The sequence below is a fragment of the Sprattus sprattus genome (assembly GCF_963457725.1).
Source record: "Sprattus sprattus genome assembly, chromosome: 15".
NCBI classification, from domain to species: Eukaryota; Metazoa; Chordata; class Actinopteri; order Clupeiformes; family Clupeidae; genus Sprattus; species Sprattus sprattus.
This window is the reverse complement of record NC_137913.1, coordinates 22424066-22449850: the sequence shown is the minus strand read 5'-3', so window position 1 is coordinate 22449850 and position 25785 is coordinate 22424066. Positions and strand designations below refer to the sequence as shown.

Here is a 25785-nt window from a genome sequence, read left to right as displayed (position 1 = left end):
CGGACCACTGCCTCCCCAAAGAAGCGTAGACTTCAATCTGATGGTAAGTTCAGCAACTTTAGCTATGAAACTGGCAATACTGTTAACTGTGAAGAAGTTATCATACACTTACATTGCTACCGGTGTTTTGCTAAAACAGCTGGTTGTTTTAGAGATGGGACAAACAATGTTCACCATAGCTAGGCTATCGTAGCCCGACCTATTATCCCGCAAGCGCTGGTACACGTTACTTAATATTGATTTTGGTGTCATCCAGGATCGCGGATTTCGGAAAACTTAAGTCCCTGCCCAAAAAGGGTATTTAAATTAGCTTTGTAGCAAAAATGGCACATATACAGCGTATTGAAGTGTATAAGATAGTGTTGTAATACTGCGTGTACAAACCAGCCTGATACATATAGTAGAATTATGATTTCGCGACGTTCGGTGTAAATTCTTTTTCTTGTTGAGCTTTATTTCCAACGGCATTTTAAATCAATGCGGGATAATAGGTCGTCGCCAACTTTGTTGCCGTTTCGCGACTGTACAAAACAAATTGGAAAATACGGTTAGAAATGTTCCTGCTGAGAGTCAAACAAGACTTCGTGCATTGTCTACACACCTGTCACTTCTGAAATATGTAAGGTTGACTCATTAAACCGTATTTATATTCATAAAAACATATGTGTTAAGCGGATTTTTTGGTGGCCCGCGGGATAATAGGTCGCTTTACTATAATGTTCATAGACAGTAGAGCTAACGTTACATCATTGCTTGTACGTACGTTGGGTTGTGAGATACAGTGCTGTGTGTGTGTGTGTGTGTGTGAGTGTGTGTGTGTGTGTGTGTGTGTGTGTGTGTGTGTGTGTGTGTGTGAGTGTGAGTGTGAGTGTGAGAGAGAGAGAGAGAGTGAGTGTAATGTTGTAGTACAATTTATGCGACTGTGAAGTTTTTAGTGAGAGGACTCTACTATGCCTGCATTAATTTTGCTCCATCTATGTGTTTTCTTCCCCTTTTTAGATGCTCCCGAAACGTGTCAGCCTGTCTGTGAGGCCGAGCCTGCCACACCAAAATTTCGAGATGCCCAGACCCAGTGGGAGGATCCGTCACTGACGGACCACACATACTTTTCAGCAACACAGTCTGTTAAAGTAGATAAGGCCACACAATGCGAGGATCCTACTGTGACTAGCACCACAGTCATGGATGATTCTAGGTCTCGGCTGTATACAGGAGTGCGCATGGTTCAATTTTTCACCATGGTGACGGCGTTGTTGCCTTTCGCTAAGCCATCAATTACCCTTCCTGTTGTTGACCAAATCCTGATGACCTTGATGAAGCTAAAACTAAATCTTATATTAGGAGATATTTCTCACCGTTTCAATGTGTCTACATCCATAGCGAGCATTGTGATTAGTCACTGGATTGGCGTAATGGGTGAACAATTCAAAGTCCTGATCCCCTGGCTTCCAAGAGAGACCATTCGTGCCACCATGCCCTTACCGTTTAAGAGGAACTACCCTCGAACCACCTGCATTATTGACTGTGCCGAAAGTGCCATGCAGAGAGCCACAAACCCAGATTCAAGGAGTGACACTTTCAGTCAGTATAAATCACGCAACACTGTGAAATATCTTGTCGCTGTGGCCCCTAATGGACTAATCATGTTTATATCTGACGCATATGCTGGCAGAAGCAGCGATAAGTTTATCACCATGGACAGTGGGTTTCTTGACTATCTAAGGGCTGGTGATGAGGTCATGGCGGACCGTGGGTTCACCATTCAGGACCTGCTTAATGAAAGAAAGGTCAGTTTGAACATCCCTGCATTCACCAACAGGCGCAATCAGTTGACAAATGAGGAGATAACACGAACCAGGCGAGTAGCCAATGTCCGCATACATGTGGAAAGAGCAATCCAGAGACTGAAGGTCTTTAAGATTTTATCCCAGACCGTTCCCATCAGCATGGCACCTAAACTGGACAACATCTTGACCATCTGTGCTGGCCTAGTTAACCTAAGAAGTCCACTGATCAGAATGCCTCATGAGGTTTAGAATCTTGCCTTGTGTCCCTGTGTGAATACTAGTTTTGGTTAATATTGTAAATAATATTGTTATTGATGTTATTGTGTGGGCTTGTTTTGTATTTCACTTTTTAATACATGTAAGGATTAAATACATGATCTTTCTTGTTGAAGCCATTTGTTTCATTTCCTCAAAACAATTAATTCATCCAGTGTTATTAATGTAAGAGTTTACTATGAACGAATTGTGTTAAAAGAAATTGTAACACTCTAAAGAAGATGGGGCATCATGATCGAAGTTCAGTGCAATAATGAAATGAAAATACATCAACCTTTATTTTCAACTTTGTATTATATTCAACATTAAATTCATCATTATATTACATTATGTAAACAACAGACATCTGCTGGCACCATTGGGCACCAACATAAGGCAGTTTTTTTTTTTATTTAATTTTTTTGGTTTTAAAATGCTGAGGTATTTACTGCAGAACTGTAACCTTCCCTCGACAAAATAATCAACGATTTTTGGGAGCATGTGGGAAAAGTAGAATGTGCGCAGCCTTGTGATTTGCTCCTGAACAAAGCCTTGGTCATAGGGTACTTCTATTTCTAGGTGCTCAGTTTTGTTCCAGATGACCAACTTGGCGTGCTGAAGCCCTGTGCAGTGCATCCCAAGTTGAACCTGCATGTAGTAGCCTTTTGGACCATTGCAGGCAATATGGTATTCTACCCTATCGCCATTTGCCACAGTTGTGATTTCACAGCTCTTTGTTGCCAAAAATTCTTGAATTGACTTGTTTCCCATCACAGGTGTTTTGATTTCTAAAAGAGTGTCTTTGTTTATCACTCCATCGGGTGATGCTGCAAGCCACGGTTCCTTTTTGCACACCACTAACCCTTTGGTTTCGATGTTGTTGCCCAGAGTTTCCAAATAGTCCCTTGCAAGTTCCTCCCCCTCTGCTCCTTGACGAGTTGCGGCATTGCCACGGAAGGATGGATGTAAGTGCTCTGACAAAAACTTCTCAGGCGCCGTGGTTAAGCGAATGGGCACCTTTTTAGCCGTGCTTGCTGTAATTCGCACTCTCCGTGCATCGTGCCAGACCTGTTCTTTGCTCTGTGCTTTTGTAACCTTCTCAATCTCCTCAAGCTGGGGTGTGGACATATCAATGTATTGATTGTAGAAGGTTCTGCATTTTACACAAGCCAGTGGTGTGTGGTGCTCATCATGGGTTAGGAGATGGAGGTGTGGGCATGGTATTGGATCGGTGATGTTGGAGGTATCAGCATTAAGGCAGAGTTGTAGGAGGCTATTCCCAGGGCAATTGAAAAGTTCTGCCATTGGTGAGGCAAGTGCGTTCTTCCTCCACTCTGCATGATTTCCAAAGAGTCTCACCTCCTGTGCTGGTTCTGGAGTGGTAGAGGATGGCTGTGCAGTTGATGGCAGCTGGTAGAGGTCCTTCCTATTGTGTCGCTTGAAGCATACATTCTTCATCTTCCTCTGACCAGCATTTCTTTTAGACCCAGCATTCCACTGGTTCTGTCCGTCTGTGCAGGCAAGCCCGGTTTTCCCCTGTCTCACAGCATTTTCTACCTAGAAAGATTATAGTAAAAACAGTGCATTGATAATGATATTATAATAATGAGTTCACTGCAAACATGCCATATGATATAGTTTGCACTGGGATTTCAGTAATAGAAAATGTGTTATTATTATGATCTTGGTACACACACTTGCACACTCTAACCTCTATGATGTAGTTCGGATACTATATAAATAAATAAATATATATTAAAAAAATATACTATAATAGAATTTACTAATATAAATAAAAAAGACATATAGGCCTAGAGTACAATGGTCAAATAATGAGTTACCTTCCACAGGATCGCAGCTGCATGGGAACAAGATCTCCCTGGTCCAGCGACACACGTACATCCAGCCGTTTTGACTTCTCCAGCTTCAGTTACCAGCACCCAAGCATTATGCCACGCGTTATTCAAAGATTGACTAGGCTCTACATTTGCTTTCAAATAAACGAAACGATCATGTTTGTATGACATGACACAACCGACTTTGTCGCTATGCAAATATTGATATGCCTCGGAGGCTTTCAGACTGTCCATCGCTTTCCCATCCGTTGCTATGGAGTCCACGAAATAGGCGCAAATCTTACTGTACGTTATGTTTGGCCACGTCGCCATGTTATCCACCCAGTTCTGCACTGAATTCGGGTGGGGGATAGTAATGCCATCTCCAGTAAGATCATTTAAACTGTGTTGCCATTGTATGGACATTATTAGCTTACGATAGCGATCTGACAGTTGGCTGTCAAAGCGTCTGTTTACATTGGCAACCGCTGTGAAACCACTTCCGGCGGAAATGAAATGCATTGGTGTAGGGTAATGGCGGCGCCCAGGGTATGACGCGTAAACTTGTCTATACCAGGCTACACTTGTCACCTGTCTGTGGAGAGTTCTAGAATCCCATGATCAGGGAGGCTGGGAGTGCTCGCTTGTTTTAATGTGTGGCTACTCGCTACACAAAGCCCTCTGAATTGTTTGGTTTAAAGACCAGCTGAAACTCTTCACCTGTCACTTAATGATGCTGGACTTCTAGAGCTTACCAGAATAGAGAACTTGGGAAGGTAGCTGTGAGAAGACCACAAGGTAGCAAGGGTGACATCCAGTGGCAGACAGCACATTTAGCTGACACATTAAAAGTAACCAGGTCTCCAGGTCTGTATACCGACGGGCTATGATGGAGCTTACTGGGAGTACTGTCCAGTATGTAAACAACCATCATTTCCTTACATGCCCATCCATGGTTTCTCCTGTGCTAAAAAAAAAAATAAACAAAAAAAAGTTTGTGAAAAAGCCTTTATGGCCAATGTTGCACAAAATGCCAATAAAAAAGGGGGGTGCAATACACTGAATCACCTGCTAACAAAAGACTGTCTACCTTGCAAAAAAAGAACATTTCCATGAAACACCAAACACAAAGGATTGAGGACAAAAAAAAAAATGTTCAGCTGGGAAAAAAAATGGAAATGTACAGGTGCCTATTCCTACAGAGAAGTCCATTTACACCTCTCTGGGAGGCTCAAGCTGAATATAGACCACTTCCAGGCCACCAGAATCCAGCAGGTCCACAAACACCCACGACCAGCAGATTTATTTCCTTTCGTGAATTTTATTTGGAACATTTTCAAACTTGTAATACATTATATGCTACATTCATAAAAAAATGAAGTAATTAGCCATTTTTTTCTCTCATTTTTTTTAATCAATTTTCTTTCAACAGGCTAGCATTAATCCCATCACTAAAGCTGCTCGCATAGGTTGTGAAAAAAGTAAGAATGAAGCCACTCTAACCTGGTATGTATTCACGGAAATGCAACCCCCCACCCCACCACCCACATTACATAAAGATCAAGCTTTCAGCAATAATCATCCTTTCACAAACCAGAGCCAAGTACAAGCAGCTACATGCTTTCTCTGACAGGTGAGGGAATAGATGGGAGAGAATAGTTTGGAGGGAATAATAATAAAAAAAAGAAAGACATTAAAGAAGCACAGGAGTCCTAAAAATGTGGAATTTTATAGTTGGTTATTTTTTTGTTTACTTTTTTTTCACTCTTTTTATTTGTACATGGAGGCCTTAGCCGACTGAGTGGTCGGTCAGGCACGCACTCTTCAGCCGTAGAGGTCGTCGTCGTTGTCCTCGTTGAACACAGTGCCGCCACCGCTGCCTCCTGTTGAGCCCTGGCTTGGTCCGCTGCCAGCCTGGCTGCTGGTGGGGAATCTGGAACGGGTGGGCAAAGGGTGGTTAAAGCCAAATCTATTTGCAACCCGTGAAAATCCAACTTGTTTTTTATTTTTTATTCTCATGACAATTGGCTGCATTATCCAAAAGTAGTCAGGCGTTGAAATCAAATTAAATCTCCAAACTAGCTTGTGGTAATACTAAGAACCATCTTAACCATGATCATGAATTACTCTAGATACTGGAGTTAGTCAAGAAATGTATATAAAAGCACATGCAACAAAGGGTTTGTGATCCGATTACATACCCTCATCTTTAAGTTGATACTATTATGTGAATCCTGTAAACCTACATATCGAATAGTGGTCTGTATTACTCTGGGATGTTATGAATAGAACAGGTGAGGTGATTACCTGAAGCTGCCGAAGCCTCTGCTCTGCTGCAGCGTCTGGGCGAACATCTCGTACTTGCGGATGTCGTTGTCACTGACGGAGCGGCGAGCGAAGCGCATAGCCTCCTCAAAGTGGTCTTTCCTGATCTCAGGAACAGGGTCATCCTCCTCCACCTCCTGAGGACACAAACGAGGGTCCACCATTCAATAGCGGCTATACATAGTCATGTGGTAAATTCGTAGGGTAAACTAGCAAGCCAATTTTATTTCTCCCTGTTGGTTTGTTAAATGTGAACATTCTGGGCATTATGTCATTACTATAGCAACCAATGTAGAGGCTGTGCACGTGGACATAAGCCTGTGACCCTGGACCCGCTGTGCTTTTATTAAATATTTTTTTTGTATATCAGTAGTAGTATCATCAATGCCTATTATGTTGGTATTATTATTATTACAGTAATAATAAATTAACTTATATTTTGTTCTATTATTAGAAATAGTAAATGGACTTATACATATAGACAAGATTTAAAATGATCTTAATTTTTGTACAAAGTTGTATTTCAAATTCAGGTTCAGTGGCAACATTAAATTCTAAGCACGGCGACAGATCAGTGGAGAAGCTACTGGTAGGTCTGGAATATACTTTTACAGGCTAACCTTTATAAACCAGAATTCTACTAGAAGTGAAAAAAAAAAATTGTATCTTGAACAGGGCTGTGGATAAAGCCAAGAGAGTGGATAGCTGGATAGCTCAGCACAAACACTCTGTTTTGTCAAATCTGACATTGAACCGCGCATGAAAACCATTTAAACAATAGTATATACACATATTCAACATTGTAGAATTTCAGCAGTGGCGCTACTTATTCAGTGTGAGAGTTTGGGCTTTAAGGGAGAGGCAAAGAACACGGGAAATGCGTGCGCTGGATTTATAACACAAAACAAGACAAAACTAGAGCAACATTGCAAAATGAAATAGTTCGCCCGACTATGTTGTTTTCATAAACTTTGGAATATATAACTACAATTGAAATTCTAGACCCATGTTAAATTGTACATGTGAGATTCCATTTTATGAAATTTAATGAGAAATCAAATAATTTCCTTTTCATCCCAGCTCTGTGGACAGGTAAAGTGCTACTCTATTAGTCAGTTGGCAAGTAGATTTTAAGACTTAATGCAGTGGTACTTGATGACTGCCTGAATGAAGACTTATTAAGTTCTCACCATAGCTGAGGGGTTGGTCTGCCTCTCGCGCTCCCTCCTGATCTCGTTCTCGATGGATTCCCTGATGGCGAGCTTGCAGGCCCGCTGGCAGATCTCAGTCAGATCAGCTCCAGAGAAGCCATTGGTCATCTTGGCCAGGAAATCCACATCCACCTCCTACAGTGGAGAAAAACATCAGTTAGACCCACATTGGAAACTGATCTGCCCTGGTTTTTCCTTTGCATTATAGTACTCAACTTTTGTATGCCATGTTAATACAATATTGATACTTCTACAAGCCCTCCCAGTCAGCGTAGAGGGGGAGAATCTGACCTTAGCAATGGGGGACTTCCTGAGGTTGGCCTTCAGGATGGAAATACGGGACTTCTCGTCGGGCAGGGGGATGTAGATGAGCTGGTCCAGACGGCCAGGCCTGAGAATGGCTGGGTCGATGATGTCGGGTCTGTTGGTGGCACCGATGATGAAGACGTTCTTCTTGCTGGACATGCCGTCCATCTCTGTCAGGATCTGGTTGATGACACGGTCAGCTGCTCCGCCACCGTCACCTACATTCCCACCACGGGCCTTGGCGATGGAGTCCAACTCGTCAAAGAAGAGCACGCAAGGAGCAGCCTGACGAGCCTGGGGGTAAAAGCATATGGAATAGACAGTCAGATCTGCAAACAGGCAAAGCACTGTCCATGGGAAAGTGTATAAAGACATTTCCAGAACCAAGACTAGTCTCATTTGTATGTGGCCGAATAAAATGTGCTCGTCCGTGTTTATCAAATTTACATATCAATCGGCAAGTAACCAAGTCTATAAAAATGCAGTCTCAACGCAGGTTTAATAGCTGCAGGATTCTGGCTGATAAGGAGCCAATATTCTGAGAATCTTACCTTGTCGAAAATCTCACGGACGTTGGCCTCAGACTCTCCAAACCACATGGTGAGCAGCTCTGGACCTTTGATGGAGATGAAGTTGGCCTGGCACTCATTGGCGATGGCTTTGGCCAGGAGAGTCTTACCACAACCTGGTGGTCCATAGAACAGCACACCCTTGGATGGGGTCATGCCGAACTTGAGGAATTTGTCAGGATGCTCCACAGGATACTGAGAGGAAAATAAATAACCCACAGAGGTCAATGAAGTTCATTAGATATTCAACAATCATGAATCCATATAGTCAATTCAAGTTTCTACTGTGTACCTGCACAAGCTCCTGCAGCTCCCTCTTGACGTCATCCAGACCTCCAATGTCCTCCCAGCTGATGTTGGGCACCTCAACCACAGTCTCACGCAGGGCAGATGGGTTGCTCTGACTCAGGGCCCACTGAAAGACCACAGTGGCAGAACACATAAGGAGCAACATCAACATTTATGGTTGACATCCAGTCATCTCCCAAACCCAGTTTTTGTTCTGATCCGGGTACAGTGATTGCGTTGAGCATTATGCTATTGGGTGAAAGGGTGACATTTACTACTAAAAGCCACATTTGAAGGCAAATTCACCAAGGTCATAATTTGAGCTGAAAGTACAAAGCAAAGTAAAACTACAAAAAAAAATGTTTAATGGTCTTAAATACTTTAAAATGCCAAGCACACTGACCCTGAAGTCATCCATTGTAACAGCCAGTGAGTTCATGACCTCGGCGTCGATGGTCTCATCCTCCAGGTCGATGAGGTCCATCTTCTTCCTGATGGCCTGCAGGGCAGCCTCAGAGCAGAGGGCAGCCAGATCAGCACCCACATGGCCATGGGTCTCGTTGGCAACCTGAAAAAACAGAGGAGGCGTGGCTCAAGTCAGTGCTTCAGTACCCAATCCTCCATTTTAGGAGCCGTTGCTTCATCCTGCCTGTGGTATCCTAAGCCAAGTTTCAGCCATGTCCCTTTATTATTGTAAACCATACCTGCTCGAGGTCGACATCATCAGCCAGCTTCATGTTCTTGGTGTGTATCTGGAGAATCTCAAGTCTGCCAGTGGCATCTGGAATGCCAATGTCCACCTCTCTGTCAAAGCGACCTGGGATTTAAGGGAGACAGAATATGATATCCAGGCTCAATAACATTGACAAGTTGCCCATTTCTCAGGTCCTGCCAGGATTTCGAATCTTTACAAATAAAATGTAAAAATGTATTTTATATATATTTATATTATTATTAGTAATTGCATTAATTTATTTAACTCAATCACTGCAATGCCGCAGAAAATTAATTTCAGTTAAAAGGACTTGGGTCTCACCGAATCGCCTGAGGGCCGGGTCAATGCTGTTGGGTCTGTTGGTGGCCGCCATGACGATGACATGGGCCCTCTGCTTCAGGCCGTCCATCAGGGTGAGCAGCTGAGACACGATGCGCCTCTCCACCTCACCATGGGTCTGCAAGGACACAGGAGAGGCTTAGGTTACAGCGCACGCGACGAATACAGAGTGCAACATCAAATGGGAGTTCTCATGGGTTCTCGATCTGTGGGACCTGAACACTTAAAGACTTCCTTGATAAAAAAAGGGCTCAAGCTTACAAACTATCTGCAATTCTGCATCTGACTATATAAGTAACAAAAGTGAATTATTTTTTGTATGATTGTAAACGGAAAAAAATAAATCCAAGACTTCAGTTATATCACATCCAAGTCCTGTTATTCAGACATTTTAAGTTGTGTCCAGCTATGGCACATAAAACCATGTGCAGTTACAGAATATCATTACTCATGCAATAAAGCTGCTTAGCAGCAGAGCTCCTGGAGAAGGATTTGAGGTTCCTTATATTAATGAGTAGCAAAGGCCAGAACACAATGTCCTCACCTTCTCTCTCTTGGGGGCAATGGCATCGAGCTCGTCAATGAAGATGATGGCGGGGGCGTTCTTCTCAGCCTCCTCAAAGGCTTTTCTCAGGTTGCTCTCAGACTCTCCAGCCAGCTTGCTCATGATTTCAGGGCCTAGGTTACACAAGCAGTAGTGATTTTAACTCCAGACAGAAGAACTCCATGAAACTGCACCCTTCACACATGTTAATGTCTACAGCAGGTACTAGCAGAGGTGGATCTTGACCGGCTTCACACTTCGTTTATAAAATATAGACATGGCTGTTTTTATTAATACAAGCACTCAGATTTTAACTCTTTTTTTTTTTAAATGATTCACATTACATAAAAAGTGTATCCTTTTTCAAAGAAGGTCAACCAGCAGTAGAGATATGTCTAAATATAAAATATTTTGTAGCTTCCTGCGTTGTCAATAAATCAATCTCATTAAAAAAAAAACAAACAGGATAATTCAGTCACTATAAAACAAAAACAAAAAAACAGCTGGCTCTTATAACATCAAACCTGATTATCCACATCACATGGCAATACTCAGGAAGTAATATTTACAGCTCTAGTTATCCACTAATAATTAAATATTCAAGAGTGAATCTGAACCTATAAAATCACAACACGTTACTGCTTCAGAAACTGTGGGGTTTTGTTGGCAATTTAAGTCATTCTGATGGACAATGAAGTGCAACAATCCAGGTCAATTTAGCAGGGGGAGTACAATGGCTGAAACATAATATAAAAGCACAAGCTCTGATATTGATGAACACTACAGAAATGGCATCTTTAAAAGCATAATGCTGGTATGCCAAGTTCCATAAGACTACCAAAGAGTGCTTGGGTGACACCTAGCTGTCAGAGGAGAGCAGATCAAGATGCAGAGGAAAACGTGCTACACCACGTGTCTCTAGGCAAAGGTGATCAGTAGGACTTTCATGCAGAGCTCAAGAAACATGAGATAGCTTTTGTCCTCCTTAGCAAGAAACAAGAGGAGTATCACTTGCAAGGAGAGCATGGGGTGATGAAAAGATGTGGAAACACGATAAAATGATTAACAGGGTGTGCTAAAACAAATATCAGGGAAAACAGACAAATCATGAAGTCAACTACTGGCCAAAGAAAAATAGCAAAAAAATTACTTGGAAAAATATCAGCAAATGCATTTTAAAGTAATTTAGTTACCCAAGCTGCCCAAGAGGACAGTAATGCAATATGCATTACTTCGATCATTGGGCCAGTGCTTATGGTTGCATAATGTAGATGATGATCATGCCCTCAGCAGCCCTACAGCTAGACGAGAAATTACTTCACACTCTAAGAGTAAGGCCAGACTGAGCCGATTTTCATACTTTCCGGAACGTATTCGGGTTTAGTCAATCGCTGCCAGACAAAGCTGTGCTGCGCTGTTCTACGGCCACACACACCCATTGAAACTGGTGAATATACTGTAGTACATATGCAAGGCCTGTTGGTGGCGCTGTGAAGGGTGCTACCGGAAATGGAGAAGAAGACTCGTAGAAGAAGATGACAAGTTACAACTAGTTAAGTTGGTGACAGTAGACCATACTGTGCCTTATACATTTCCTATGCTTAAATCATCATTGTTCGACCTGTATGTGATGCATTATGTATATACCTAATGAAAGTAAGGGTTTTCATGAAGTTGCTACTGTGATAGATCGTGTGTATTAAATACCACATTTTGGGCTACCTTCTAGTGCTATTAGTAGTGATTAGCACGCTAAGCGGAGATTTAGCTATGTTCTGTTCTTATGTTGATACGCTGTAATAAAGATGTGTTCAATCCTGCTAAGATTTCGACTGGATGAGATATGAATGAGATCCATGTTGCCTAGTGTAATGTCCACTATTATATGTATCTGGTAATATTAGTTGTGTAATTCAGTGCAGTGTAAATTAGTCCCCATAAAGAAGACTGCTTTGGTAACTCAGTGAATAAAACGTGCCCTTCTTAGATCGTTGTTTGCCAGCCATAAACAGAACAGAAGACTTACATTTTTTGTTTTTATTGCGATTGGGAAGATGTACGTGACTACTTGACAGCTTCCAGCGTTCACGTGGGATAATTACGTCATCAGATTCGCGGATTCAAACCCGATTTGCGGCCAGAAAGGCCCTGATAGCAGGGTAGATTGCAACCTTCCCACTCTGGAGAGGGGATTCTAACCTTGACGGAAAGTAACGCTCCAAATGGCAGATTTATCTGGCCGGGAGGTCAGTTTGTCAAGTTATTTTCCGCAAAAGTATGAAAATCGGATTAGTCTGGCCTGCCCTTAAGGTGATCACTGGCCATCACTGCAGAGGTTGTGGAGCTTAAAGGTCAGCTGGCCAGAATTCAGTTCTATGGACTCAGGTCATAGGACTTAACATTGTGTGATGTTGCATTCATTTATTTATTTAGAATATTATTTAATTTAATTTATAAAGATAAATCAATCACCAACACTACCTGTCAATTCCCATTGTGTTATACAAAGTAACATGATGACATAATTTTTAGGCCAAGGACTGATACATTCGTCTCCATTAAATTTCACCACAACTTCCATTATTTGTTCTGCATGATTCTTACCATTGATGAGGAAGAAAAAAGCTCCAGTTTCATTGGCAACAGCACGGGCGATGAGAGTTTTTCCAGTTCCAGGAGGTCCATACAGCAGAATGCCACGTGGAGGCTGACACACACAAAGACCAGTTAGAGTTTCATCTTGTAGTACTGTTTAAATTAAAGTCCATCTGCTAACAAAGTATTCTTTCCTCACCTTCACGCCAATGGCCTTGAAGAGGGCAGGGTGTCTGAGGGGGAGCTCAACCATCTCTTTGATCTGAGCCAACTGCTTACGAACCCCTCCGATGTCATCATAGCCGACCTCATTCAGAGATTCCTCCTCATCCTACGGACAACCAGGAAACAGAAACACGGTTCAGTCACTTCAGCAGATGCATTTCTCCAAACCAACTTGCAGTACAGTCTGCCAGTACTAAGAAATGTTGCCTGTACCAGAAGATTATTGATCAGTCTAATATTACACCTCTTCTATGTCTGAGTGTTGCTTGAGCCATGCGGTACTTATTGATCTAGGGTGGGACCTTTGCTTCAAAGCAAAGCTAATGCTTCATTAATAAACCAATCCTACTCGTTTAAAAGGTATGACGGAAAGCACAAAGAGCAGCAGAAGCTTTCCCCGCACTCACCTCACGCTTGATGGGCTCTCCTTCGCAGTGAATGACCGTGTCAGGTGCCACGATGCAGTAAGGACTGGGGTCCGTCTCCACCACTTTGAATTCAACTGCACGCATCCCACCCCTGACCAGGAAAATGTCCCCTAAAAAACAAACAAGACTATTCTCATTTCAGAGGAATGATGCCATTGGGAGGCCATCAAATACAACTTCAAAGTGAGTAGTTCCCTTATCATAAAGAGACTTGTTACCTTTACGGATTGGCCGGTAGGCTTCAAGGAAATATGGCTTCAGATACACCTCAAACAGGTTGCCAGTGATGCCTTCAACTGTATCATCAATGGGCAGAACATGGATACGCTTTCCATACTTGACATCTGGACAGGGCTGGATGCTATGAACAGCAGAGGTACACATACTGAGTAAAAGACTGCTATACGGAATGGATGGAATTCAACCTTTTATTCATTTTTAAGAGATATGAAACAGCCAGAATAAAGCCAGAATAGTTAACCGTTTTTAAAAGTGCAATCGAAAATACCTGATGACATCTCCCAGGCGGACCCTAAGATTGTTACGGACCACCCTGTTCATGCGCACTTTCTCATCAGAGCAGGAGTCATCAGAGAGCACAATGCACACCGTCTCCCTCCTCTTCTTGCCCTTGAGCAGCACAGTATCTCCTCTGAAGAGCTGCAATTCATCCATCTTAGCCTGCCAATAGAATTTAAAAAATATGTATTTGAGTTGTCTGACATACCTGATGACTAGTGATTAGTGTAAAACCATACCAAATAATAGTATCTACTCCATGACTGGTAAATCAAAGCTTGCTGTTACCTGAGAAAGTGACACCACACTGTTGTCTTCATTGATGGATTCATCAACTATCAACCTATTGGGTCTGGTCTTTTGCTTCAGGATCGCAGTGGAAAGATCATCAGCATTTTTGGATCTGCAGAGATTGACACAAACTCTTTATGAGCCTTTGATTGTAGACCACTACGGCAGATAATACACTTTTAAATAATAATTAAATTACCCAGCGTACGGTCAGACTGATCGTTCAGCTCCCCCTACCTGATACACTCGAACTGCCCATTGCACAAATGTCAATGTGATTTACCAGGTAATACGTGTAGAAACGGAAACTTCGGGCAAACTGCGCAGTTGATGAGCGTGCGCAGAATAGAAACAAAAAATAAACTGCAACTCTGACCGACGTCACTGAACTTGGCAATCAACATCTAATTTAACTAGACAGTTCGTTAGGTTCAGATGAGAGTTAGATTAGAATAAATGTTTCATTTGTTTTTGCTGGCACTTATAGACTGGTCGCAAGTTATTGTTTTCTACCGAATTATTATTTGGAAGCATACGCATTATAAACCTGATCAAAACAGAAACATGAACAAACTTCAACTACGACTAGCCATGCTAGCTATCTGTACCTGTTCAAACAAAAGCAAAAATTACGCTTGAATGAGTACATAAGTTGAGTGTACATAGTAGTTAATTTTAGTGCCGTAGAAAAACTAACCACAAGTTTCCGGACACATGGTGGGTAATGGTGGGCAAATAATATTTACAATGTTGGCCTTGATATCATAGGTTTTATATCCTCAGGCTTTTGGCTTTGTGGTTAACATCAGCGAACCTCACTAGCTAGCTAGCAATCGCTGGGTTATATGCCGAATGACACAGCAAATGCGTCGGAGTAAACGGGGTTGCTATCCGACTAGCTAGCTTCAAGCTAATCAGTTAGCTGTAGCACGTTTAACTATCGGTCTCGAGAATTAGAAACCTTATTTGGGATGTTAACATTGTTACAAATGAATGGTGCGTCATCAACGTATCAAACATATGTATTGCGATGACTACGATGGCAACATGTATGGTGTATTGCCTACGACTTTGGTTGGGTGACAACATTGTTACACAAAAGCAGGGCAAATTATTTCGCCGTGAAATGGCCTACTCGTATGAGAGTGACGTTAACTAACGTAAGCATAACTCAGAATGTCAGACGCGAGCAAGCTAGCTTACGTTCACTGGTTAAATTCACAGTAGAGATTAAATACACATACATGGGTAAGACACTGCATGTTAACAATGTATTTGTAACCATTAAAAGGTGGCACAGAACGGATCATGTCAAACTCCGTTGATGCCGGTAGGCCAAACTACCCCCACGGAGAGCGAGAATGACTCAGTATGCTTAGCTAAGTTAGCCGCTTAGCTAACGTCGTAATTGTGAACTGAACGACAGCTAAAGTTGACTAGCTAGGCTGAACGTTAGTCTAAGACTAAAAAGAAAATTGGAAAGGGTATCGACGTCAATCACTTGCCAATGCCAGGGTTTGAGCCACATTATCTTGACTGACGCAATTCTAAATCGAAACTCTGTCCCTACAGATTCGTTAATTACCATGGTGAAATACATATTGACCACAAATGCATTTCATACAGTGCTAATGCTAGCACTAGCTGTTTAGCTAACGTAGTTGAGTTGGTCCTAGCTTGCCAGTTCGCTAGCTAGCAACGCTGTAAAATACGATGAATAGAAATAGAACATATAATTGTCTGAATATACTCACTCTCCACCCGAAGCCATGTTGCTTCTCCCGAACAACGATATAAATAAAAGGTAACAATATACTCAAGCAACTCTCTTGATTGACCGACGGCAACCTTCACGATTCTTTCCTCTGCACTGAATTTCAAAACGTCAGCTTAGCTTCCTCGCATCAAAGCTGCGGAAAAGTATCAGTTCTCTTTCTGCTTCAGGGGGCCAATCAGAGAGCGTTTGAAGTGAGTCTGTCCCGCAATTGGTCCTACTCACCTGAGCGATTGGCCAATTAAACAATTGTGATTTACAAAAAAATAAGAGTTGTTATTTCAGACAACAGCCATTGGTCAAACTACAGCCAGTACCGGTCATATTTGCGTATTTTAGTATGGCGGAAGCGAAATCTGAACGGATTGGTTCAGGAGAAGAAGAGTGTACCACGATTTCGTATGTAGGCAGATAATTTGCTGAAAATGCAACATGGCTCCTCGCTATTGGTAATTTCATCGTCTCAGAATCATAATATTTCCATAACCACAATTTCTGGACTGCATTTACTAGTCAATTTAGTTCTTAATTATAATAGCTGACCATTCAGATACGTAGATTCTGGGGCTTATTTGGTTATTTCGGTCTGACTCTGAGGTCACAAAACAAACGGTAGAAACAACATACAGCCCATGTTTCGAAACAGATATGTCATTGCTACTGCAGCAGCATGGATTATATTGGAATTTGAAAGTGACCTAGTTACCCGACATCATTTCACAACAAGAAGTACACTTTTAGTAAAAAAAAAAGTACAAAAACAGTATTTCAACAATGAAGGGAATGTATTTATTTGTCAAGTTTTTGTTGTTTAGATTATTCTTTAAATAAATGTAATCGAAATTATCTAATCATGTTAAAACTCCTCTTCTTTGAAAAGTGTCTTCCATGGCCTTCTTCAGGTCATTGATGTCAAAGCATAAACTGACTTCTGGGAATGTCTGAAGATAAAGAGGCAGGTTTCTGAAAGGTAGCAGATATAGAAAATTACAATAAAGGTAAAACTGCAAAGCCCCAAAAAACAACTTTACACAACCAACAAGCAATCTTAAATGAATTCATATAATCATATATTTTCAAACTTATACAGTTCCCCAGGATGCAAACATAGCCTTAAAAACCTAGAATAGCTCTTCGATACTCATGGCAACATAATACACCAGACACAAACTAGATGATAGTAGCACCAACACATAATATTACCCAGAGGAGACCGCCTCAGATGAGCTTTGTGACTCTCTCCAACACACTTTGGCTTCTTCCTGACGCCCAAGCCTCCGGTACACCTCTACCAGTCCAAACTTTATCACCTGTAACTCTAGGGACACCAGAGGCAGGACAATGAATGTAGCATTTTTCAAAGAGAAGGCAACAACAACAATAACAATAAACAGTTGATGACACAACAGATGTAAACAGTAAAATAAAATATACATTTTTCTGCTGTTCATCAAGGTGGACAAGTTTCTAATAATGAGAACGCCATGGATTCCATTACCAGGGAGCACACATATTGATTAAATGTACCCCTAACTTGTTTGGATAAACTTTTCTGCTGAATACACACATGTAAATCGATGAATGATAAATGTGAGCTTAATCCGACAAATTCAGCTACTATTTCACTGTTAAAAATGTGATCAATATGTAGGCGCAAAAATGACCCAGTACCTGTTATGGACTGAAGACTAAGCTTCAGGTCCCGTAGTGCTTCCTTTAATTGGCCCCTCTCCATGAAGCTGATCCCTCTGCCAGCAAGAGCCAGGCCCCTCAGTCTCTTCAATGTCTTTAACACCTCACAGTCTCCCTGGTCTCCAACCAGTGTACCTAATATTCATAAATGATAAAACTCAAACAAAATGACAACAACAGGAATATTCAAAGGACATCACATGAACAAGCATATTTACAGTAACACTTACCTGTACTTTTAATGGACACTTTGGCCAGCCAATTTAGGGATCTGAAACAAAATATACACAGCCCATACACACTATTATTATTCCTTTTAAGCAGGCAATACTCTTGATTAATACAAAATAAATAAGGGACTTTGAATACATTTTAGCTTTTAATTCGTACCTTGTGAAATTGGCCACTGATTCTTTGGTGTCTTTCATCTTACAGTAGGCTAGGCCCTGGAGGTAGTAAGCAGCCGCAGCCCATAACACATATTCTAGTCGCTCATGCTTCCGTGATTTTGAGGATCCCTCCATGGAGAAAAGTAAGTGCTCCTCTGACAGATCTAATACTAATCTTTCAGGAATGAGGTTCATGGTTTTAGTGATGACCTCTTCACAGACTGTTATTACATCCCACATCCTTTTGGCCCTCAGCAAGGTAAAGGCAGCCTCGAGGTACACAACAGGAACTCTTGGAAGGGACACATCAGCCTCTGTACACACCTGCAAGGGTTATTTGATTTTGAGTGAGCATGGATGCATATGAATTATTGATATAAAGGTATGGATATCTAAGATATATATGTCTGCACCAAGTTTGCTACCATTTGCAGTTCAAAACTTGATCATTATTTGATAAGCCTGTGCTTCAGTACAAGAAATAATAACTGTTATACAAGGGACTCTGTTTTGTACTGTGCATTTTATTTACATAACTTACAGGCTGTGTGATATCTGACTGCAGGGATGACATCAGATCCAGATAGAGTTCAACCGCCTCTAAGATTCTGAAGAACACAAACAGGAAGTTGACTGCACGTAAATTATAATGACATGTTCGTGATGCATCTCTGCTTTGCCCAGTTGCTTTAAAACCCACCTGTCTTCCAGCACACATGTGCATGCCAGAGAGTGCAATATCAGCTGAGGACAGGGTACCGCCATGATGGAATCCTTACATTTGCTGCTAAGTAGCACATCTGGAGAGATAATCATCACTCTAGTATTGACAGTCAGTTCCTCTGTATGCTGAACCAGGGCCTGGGATAGCACAAGAGAAGGAGGCACCATTGTTTTAAGATTTCTTTACAACTGGTGTGCTTAATAATAAGCACCATGGCCTGAAATTGGAGAATGACACCAACACTTTCAGTGAAGTTGGGTCACTTACTGAGTGAAGCAAGCGTAGGGCCTCAATTTCAGCCTGGGTGTTCTTTAACTGCCTGTACACCAGTGCACTCTGGTAAAGTGCACTATGACAGCCAAAATCCACCTCCAGAGCCTTTCTGTAAGACTGTAGCGAGCTCTGAGGCTGGTCCTAAACAAAATCCAATTCCATACCTGATCATTCTAATTTCATGATATTTTTTCTTTAACTACACACATCATTATCATCGCCATCATCATCAACAACAAAAGCACCAGCTACAATAATAATCATGTTATTTGGAGAACTTATTAAATCAATAGCTCCAAAGCCTGTCCTACCAGTTTTGCAAAGGCAAATCCAGTAAGGGTATGGACCTGAGCCAGGAGAGTCCTGGGGGCAGGCAAGGACGCAGCCTGTAGAAAAGCTACAAGAGCTGCTGAGTAGTTCTCTTGGGTTATGTTTTCCAGACCTAAGAGATAAGAAAAAACTGTGCTTCATAGATAGTAAGAAATCATTTTATAAATCTGTACACATTAAGAACAACTACATACACACGTGTGTGTGTGTGTGTGTACATATATATATACAGTGGGGAAAATAAGTATTTGAACCCCTGCCGATTTCACAAGTTTGGCCACTTGCAAAGGAATGTGTGATCTAGAATTGTAATGGTTGGTGTACCTTAACAGTGAGAAACAGAATATCAGCAAAAAAAATCCAGAAAACACCATTTTATAACATTTATGACTTTATTTGCATTTGATGCAAAAAATAAGTATTTGAACCCCTAGCAAAACATGACTTAGTACTTGGTGAAATAACCCTTGTTGGCAAGCACAGATATCAGACGTTTCTTGTAGTTGGTCACCAGGTTTACACACATCTCAGGAGGGATTTTGGTCCACTCCTCTTTGCAGATCCTCTCTAAATCCTTAAGGTTGCGTTTTTAATGGGAGGGAATGAGGGAATGAGGTTCAAGCCCAATATTCCACATTATATGGTCCCATCATAGTCCCCTAGATGCGGTGGAGTCGTGCTGTACCCTTGGCAGAGAAACAGCCCTAAAGCATAATGTTTCCACCTCCATGCTTGACGGTGGGTATGGTGTTCTTGGGGTCATATTCAGCATTCTTCCCCCTTTCAAACACGGCAAGTCGAGTTGATGCCAAAGAGCTTGATTTTTGTCTCATCTTCTGACCACATCCTGTCTCCCAATCCTCCTAAGAGTCATTCAAGTGTGCCTTGACAAACTTCAGATGGCCCTGTACATGTGCTTCCTTGAGCAGGGGGACCTTGCGAGTGCTGCAGTACTTCAAAAAATGATGGCGTAGTGTGTTGCCAATGGTTTTCTTGGTGACTGTGGTGCCAGCTGCCTTGAGATCTTTCACAAGCTCCTCCTGTCTAGTTCTGGGGTTATTCTGCACCTTTCGGATGATCACTGATACCGCACGAGGGGATATCTTGCATAGAGTCCCAGACCTAGAGCGGTTGACAGTTGTTTGGTGTTGCTTCCATTTACGAATAATCGCACCAATAGTTGTCTGCTTCTCACCAAGCTGCTTGCCAATCGTTTGGTAGCCCATTCCAGCCTTGCGCAGGTCTACAATCTTATCTCTGACGTCCTTGGACAACTCTTTGGTCTTGCCCATGGTGGTGAGGTTGAAGGTGTGAAGTATGATTCTTTGGACAGGTTTCTTTTATAAACGTCACCAGTTGAGATCATGTGTACCTTGTTAGACCTAATGAGGACTAATCTGTGTGCTTCTTGGGCACATAACTGGTCATTGGGAGCCAGAATTCTTGCTGTTTGGTTGTGGGTTAAAATACTTATTTTCTGCATCAAATGCAAATAAAGTCATAAATGTTATATAATGCAGTTTTCTGGATTTTTTTTGTTGATATTCTGTTTCTCACTGTTAAAATACACCTACCATTACAATTTTAGATCACACATCTCTTTGCAAGTGGCCAAACTTGCGAAATCGGCAGGGGTTCACTTCAAATACTTATTTTCCCCACAGTATATATATATGTGTGTATGTATGTATGTTTGTATACTCTACTATACTGTGTAGATACTGTACCCTCAAGAAGGATGGTGCAGATAGGCAAAAGATCTTCGAATTCTCTGGCTGTCACAGCAACTAGCAAGTTGGAGTTCTCCTTGTCTGACAGCCTGAGCTTTTGAATTACTGTACGGAGGTCCTGTGATGAAGCAGTTACTTCTTCCTGTGCAAAACCAAAAGTTTTGAGTCATAATAGTAGTACATAACATTTCTTTATTGATTTGTTCAGCACCTTTTGTAAGCACACGGTGGCTTCACAAATCTAATTAGATAATTAATGTACCTAGCCTCTTCCTCTACTCTTACATCACATTGCATAAAACTTCACTTCAAACTTCAAGCCCTCCACTGTCAGTCTGTTTAAAGTGGGTTCATATTTTCATTGTTCTATTTAGTTGGCCTTTCTGCTATGGGTCCCACCTTATGTATGCTGTCTGTGGTAGACAAGTGTATCTAATAATGCAGAACTCAGTTATAAAGCTTTGTGTTTTCAGCCTCTCAACATATCACCTAATTCCATGTTAATTATTTGATGCACTAATGCATGTTGTTACAAGATGAAATACTCCCGTTGCAATGCAATGATTTAATAATAATAATTTGATTATTATGAAATCTGCATGACTTCTGATTGAGATGCCAACATGAGTAAAAAAAATGCATTTCCCAAACTATAGTTTTCCAAGACAACCCATTGCAGTGATTTAGGTAATCTACATTCCTTTTTCTCAGATATGTCATACTCTATATTCTTTCATGACGGTGTGGTTCAAACCACACATCATCCTCATAAAACCACTGCATCATCATTTAAACTGATTTTCTGCCAGCTCCATAGTTTACTTAATCACAGTAAATAAGTTTAACCAAGGAGGTTAAAAAACATTCCTTATGTAATTTTCTGCTGAGGATCACTATTATTTAAGGCCTGTGAGGAAAGGAAAAACAAATAACTTTTCTCCCACCTGAGTGACATCTCTCAGCAGATGGCGAATGCTTTCAATTTGGCAGGAGGCCAACCACAGAGCCCACTGCACACACAACAAGCTGTGAAGGCAGGACAGGTGACTTGTGTTGCTGAAGGATTTCAACGTGACACACCATAACACGATAGGGTCCATGCTAGATGTTTGACAGCCAATAGCTTCAAGAGCTAGACGGGGAGACATTACACAAACATTTGAAAAGAACATTCATTTCAGTACATACTATGCAGGCCAAACTAGCACAAACATTCATTTTCACTTTACATTTACTTTACATACACTGTCACTGTCACTTCCACACTACTGTTTGCAATACACTACATATTCTGTCACTTACAACTTACTGTTTGCACTAGCAGTAATACCATATCAGAAATATTGCACTCTCTGTAACTCCCTCAGTATGTATGTAGATTAGTATAGGTTAATTAGGTTAGCATAGTCTATTATATGTGTATTATATGTCATATGTATATATACAGCCGCGGAAAAAATTAAGAGACCACTTCAAAATTATCAGTTTCTCTGGTTTTACTATTTATTGGTATGTGTTAAAGTAAAATGTACATTTTTGTTTTATTCTATAACCTACTGGCAACATTCCTACCAAATTTCAAATACAAATATTGTCATTTAGATCATTTATTTGCAGAAAAATGACAATTGGTCAAAATAGCAAAAAAGATGCAGTGTCTTCAGATCTCGAATAATGCAAAGAAAACAAGCTCATATTCATTTTTAAACTACACAATACTAATGCTTACACTTAGGAAGAGTTCAGAAATCAATTTTATGGTGGAAAAACCTTGATTTAAAATCACAACTTTCATGTGTCTTGGCATGCTCTCCACCAGTCTTTCACATTGCCGTTGGGTGACTTTATGCTACTCCTGGCGCAACAATTCAAGCAGCTCGGCTTCTTTTCATGGCTTGTTACCATCCATCTTCCTCTTGATCACATTTCAGAGGTTTTTTATGGGATTCAGGTCTCGAAATTGGGCTGGCCATGACAGGGTCCTGATCTGGTGGTACTCCATCCACACCTTTACTGGCCTGGCTGTGTGGCATGGAGCATTGCCCTGCTGGAAAAAACATTTCTCAGAGTTGGGGGACATTGTCAGAGCTAAAGGAAGCAAGTTTTTCTTCCGGGACAACGTTGTACTTTGCCTGGCTGAGGTTTGTAAAAGACCATAAGGATTGAAAAAAGCGGACTGGAGGGTCTTCTAGTTCGTCTTCTCTGATGAGTCCAATTTTCAGCTTTGCCCAACACATGGTCGTCTGATGGTTAGACGGAGACCTGGAGAGGCCTACAAGCCAGAGAGTCTTGCACCTACTGTGAAATCGGACTCATCAGAGAAGACGAACTTAGAAGAACCTCCAGTCCGCTTTTTCAATCCTTATGGTCTTTTACAAACCTCAGCCAGGCAAAGTACAACGTTGTCCCGGAAGAAAAACTTGCTTCCTTTTGCTCTGACAATGTTCCCCAACTCTGAGAAGTGTTTTCTCCAGCAGGGCAATGCTCCATGCCACACAGCCAGGCCAGTAAAGGTGTGGATGGAGTACCACCAGATCAGGACCCTGTCATGGCCAGCCCAATTTCGAGACCTGAATCCCATAAAAAACCTCTGAAATGTGATCAAGAGGAAGATGGATGGTCACAAGCCATGAAAAGAAGCCGAGCTGCTTGAATTCTTGCGCCAGGAGTAGCATAAAGTCACCCAACGGCAATGTGAAAGACTGGTGGAGAGCATGCCAAGACACATGAAAGTTGTGATTTTAAATCAAGGTTATTCCACCAAATATTGATTTCTGAACTCTTCCTAAGTGTAAGCATTAGTATTGTGTAGTTTAAAAATGAATATGAGCTTGTTTTCTTTGCATTATTCGAGATCTGAAGACACTGCATCATTTTTGCTATTTTGACCAATTGTCATTTTTCTGCAAATAAATGATCTAAATGACAATATTTTTATTTGAAATTTGGTAGGAATGTTGCCAGTAGGTTATAGAATAAAACTAAAATGTACATTTTACTTTAACACATACCAATAAATAGTAAAACCAGAGAAACTGATAATTTTGAAGTGGTCTCTTAATTTTTTCCGCGGCTGTAGTTTTGTATTATCTGTATAGGCTGTTATATGTATATTTGTTAGTATTGGTTGTTATATGTTTAGCATACTGTATGGTATATTTATATTGTATATTATTTAGTAAGGTTATTTAAGTGATTATATGTTTTATTACGTGTAAATTATGTTCAGAGTACTTGTACAGAGTGTACGTCTTGTTTTTGTTCTGTTATACTTTGTTATGTTATGTCATGGTAGACTCTTAGGCGGTGCCTTGTCTTAAGAATTTCAGTGCCCTGTGTGACCCGGTGTCATTTTGTGCATCTGACAAATAAAAGACTTGTAACTTGTAACTTGTTACTTGTAACATTGCACCTACTGCTGTAGCCTATGAAATAAAATCTGCACATGGGTGTGGGAGGCCTCATAGTCTCTGTGTACAGAATGATCAGTCTTCACTCTCTGAATCAGTGGTGGCAATTTGTAGCAAAACCCTGTTCAAACATACAGTGCAGTCTATCTCCATAGGGGGCTCGTAGCTCTCTATGACTTATGAGACAGCCATTTTACGAGTAATGAAAATACTCATACTTAATCACTGGGAATGTGTAAGGCCCGGTTGTTTGCATATTAGTCTGTACAGACGCTCTAAAAGCTCACATACCTCTGAGAAGAGTATAGGTAAGGCTGTGTTGCACATCACTCAACGTGGACACATTGAAAGAGAACACAAGAGTGTTGTAAGCAACAACCAACTCAAGCTGAAGCAGCTCGATAACAGCAGGTACACCTGTGGAGAGCGAACATTACATGATCAAAACAGTTCGCATAGTGGTTAAGCGTTCAACTGTTGTGTGCCAAATTGTAATATTACAAATACCTTGTATCTTCTGAAGTAATTTAAGGGTCCCCTTATGACACTTTTCCTTAACGCCATGATTCCCACCGATTCGTCCGTCTGTCAGCTGAAATACAAAGTTCTAGCTATTTCATAACATTACCTTTAAGTCTGACAAGATGTTTGGTCATAGACCTATCTGCGAGGAATTACAGTGTGGACTTATATAGCCAAAAACCTAAAGGGCTTTGACATAGCTAACCAGTTACCTTACCTTCCATTCTTTCACGAAGGAGTTATTATCCTGTGTCCATTTGTCTAAAAGACAAGCGTCCATATCTCCTGTTTGAATGAACTTCGGGTTAAACGTAATTAGGCATTTTAGTTTCACACCAATCCTCCAACAACAATCAATCAAACAGGGCACCACAACTGGAGATGAACTTACAGTAAAATATCAGACAGCAGACATTCGAAGTTTCCCTCTCTTAGCAGGAAGAGCTCCACATACGACGCTATACCGCCATCTGCTGTTATGGAGCCATATTGCAACTTTGCTAATATTTCCATGCAAGAGTTGTATGTCAACTGATATAGATATGCTGGAACTGAGTTAGCAGTAATATGGCATGTAAATGTATTACATGTAGTTCCTATTACCATCACTTAATATTAACGAAGGTCTTGTGTGCAGTTCATTTATTTGATGAACTTGGCATCAAGCATCTGTTTGTGCTTTAGTTTTTGACAAGAACTGGCATAAATT

At 41.2% G+C, this 25785-nt stretch overlaps 2 protein-coding genes across 2 annotated transcripts; both read right to left on the bottom strand.

Moving 5' to 3' along the window:
- Positions 1–5184: 5184 nt before the first annotated feature.
- Positions 5185–16125, bottom strand: vcp (valosin containing protein). Its single transcript, XM_080852783.1, has 17 exons — positions 15987–16125; positions 14230–14344; positions 13931–14103; positions 13641–13783; positions 13402–13532; positions 12969–13100; positions 12779–12881; positions 10175–10308; positions 9613–9748; positions 9281–9393; positions 8980–9144; positions 8581–8703; positions 8271–8483; positions 7705–8013; positions 7393–7548; positions 6185–6339; positions 5185–5810 (listed from the first exon to the last, which is right to left on the bottom strand). Exons 1-17 carry the CDS (start codon positions 16001–16003, stop codon positions 5702–5704), a joined length of 2427 nt encoding a protein of 808 aa, XP_080708909.1. The 5' UTR covers positions 16004–16125; the 3' UTR covers positions 5185–5701.
- A 732-nt stretch (positions 16126–16857) lies between these two features.
- fancg (FA complementation group G) lies at positions 16858–25356 on the bottom strand (the record flags this gene model as incomplete). The annotated part of the gene is made up of 14 exons (XM_080853145.1): positions 16858–16969; positions 17210–17324; positions 17678–17833; positions 17929–17969; positions 18089–18411; positions 18629–18695; positions 18788–18948; positions 19079–19225; positions 19396–19526; positions 21142–21286; positions 22089–22276; positions 24846–24971; positions 25062–25146; positions 25294–25356. The coding sequence occupies 14 exons, from the start codon at positions 25354–25356 to the stop codon at positions 16858–16860; spliced, it is 1860 nt and encodes a 619-aa protein (XP_080709271.1).
- Positions 25357–25785: the final 429 nt, after the last annotated feature.

What these genes read in the sequence shown, in the direction of transcription:
- vcp (XM_080852783.1), bottom strand. An exon ending in CTACCGGCCAATCCGTAAAG is followed by an intron (nt 13,533 to 13,640) that starts GTAACAAGTCTC and finishes TTTGTTTTTTAG; the next exon opens with GGGACATTTTCCTGGTCAGG. An exon ending in GAGAGCCCATCAAGCGTGAG is followed by an intron (nt 13,101 to 13,401) that starts GTGAGTGCGGGG and finishes GGTTGTCCGTAG; the next exon opens with GATGAGGAGGAATCTCTGAA.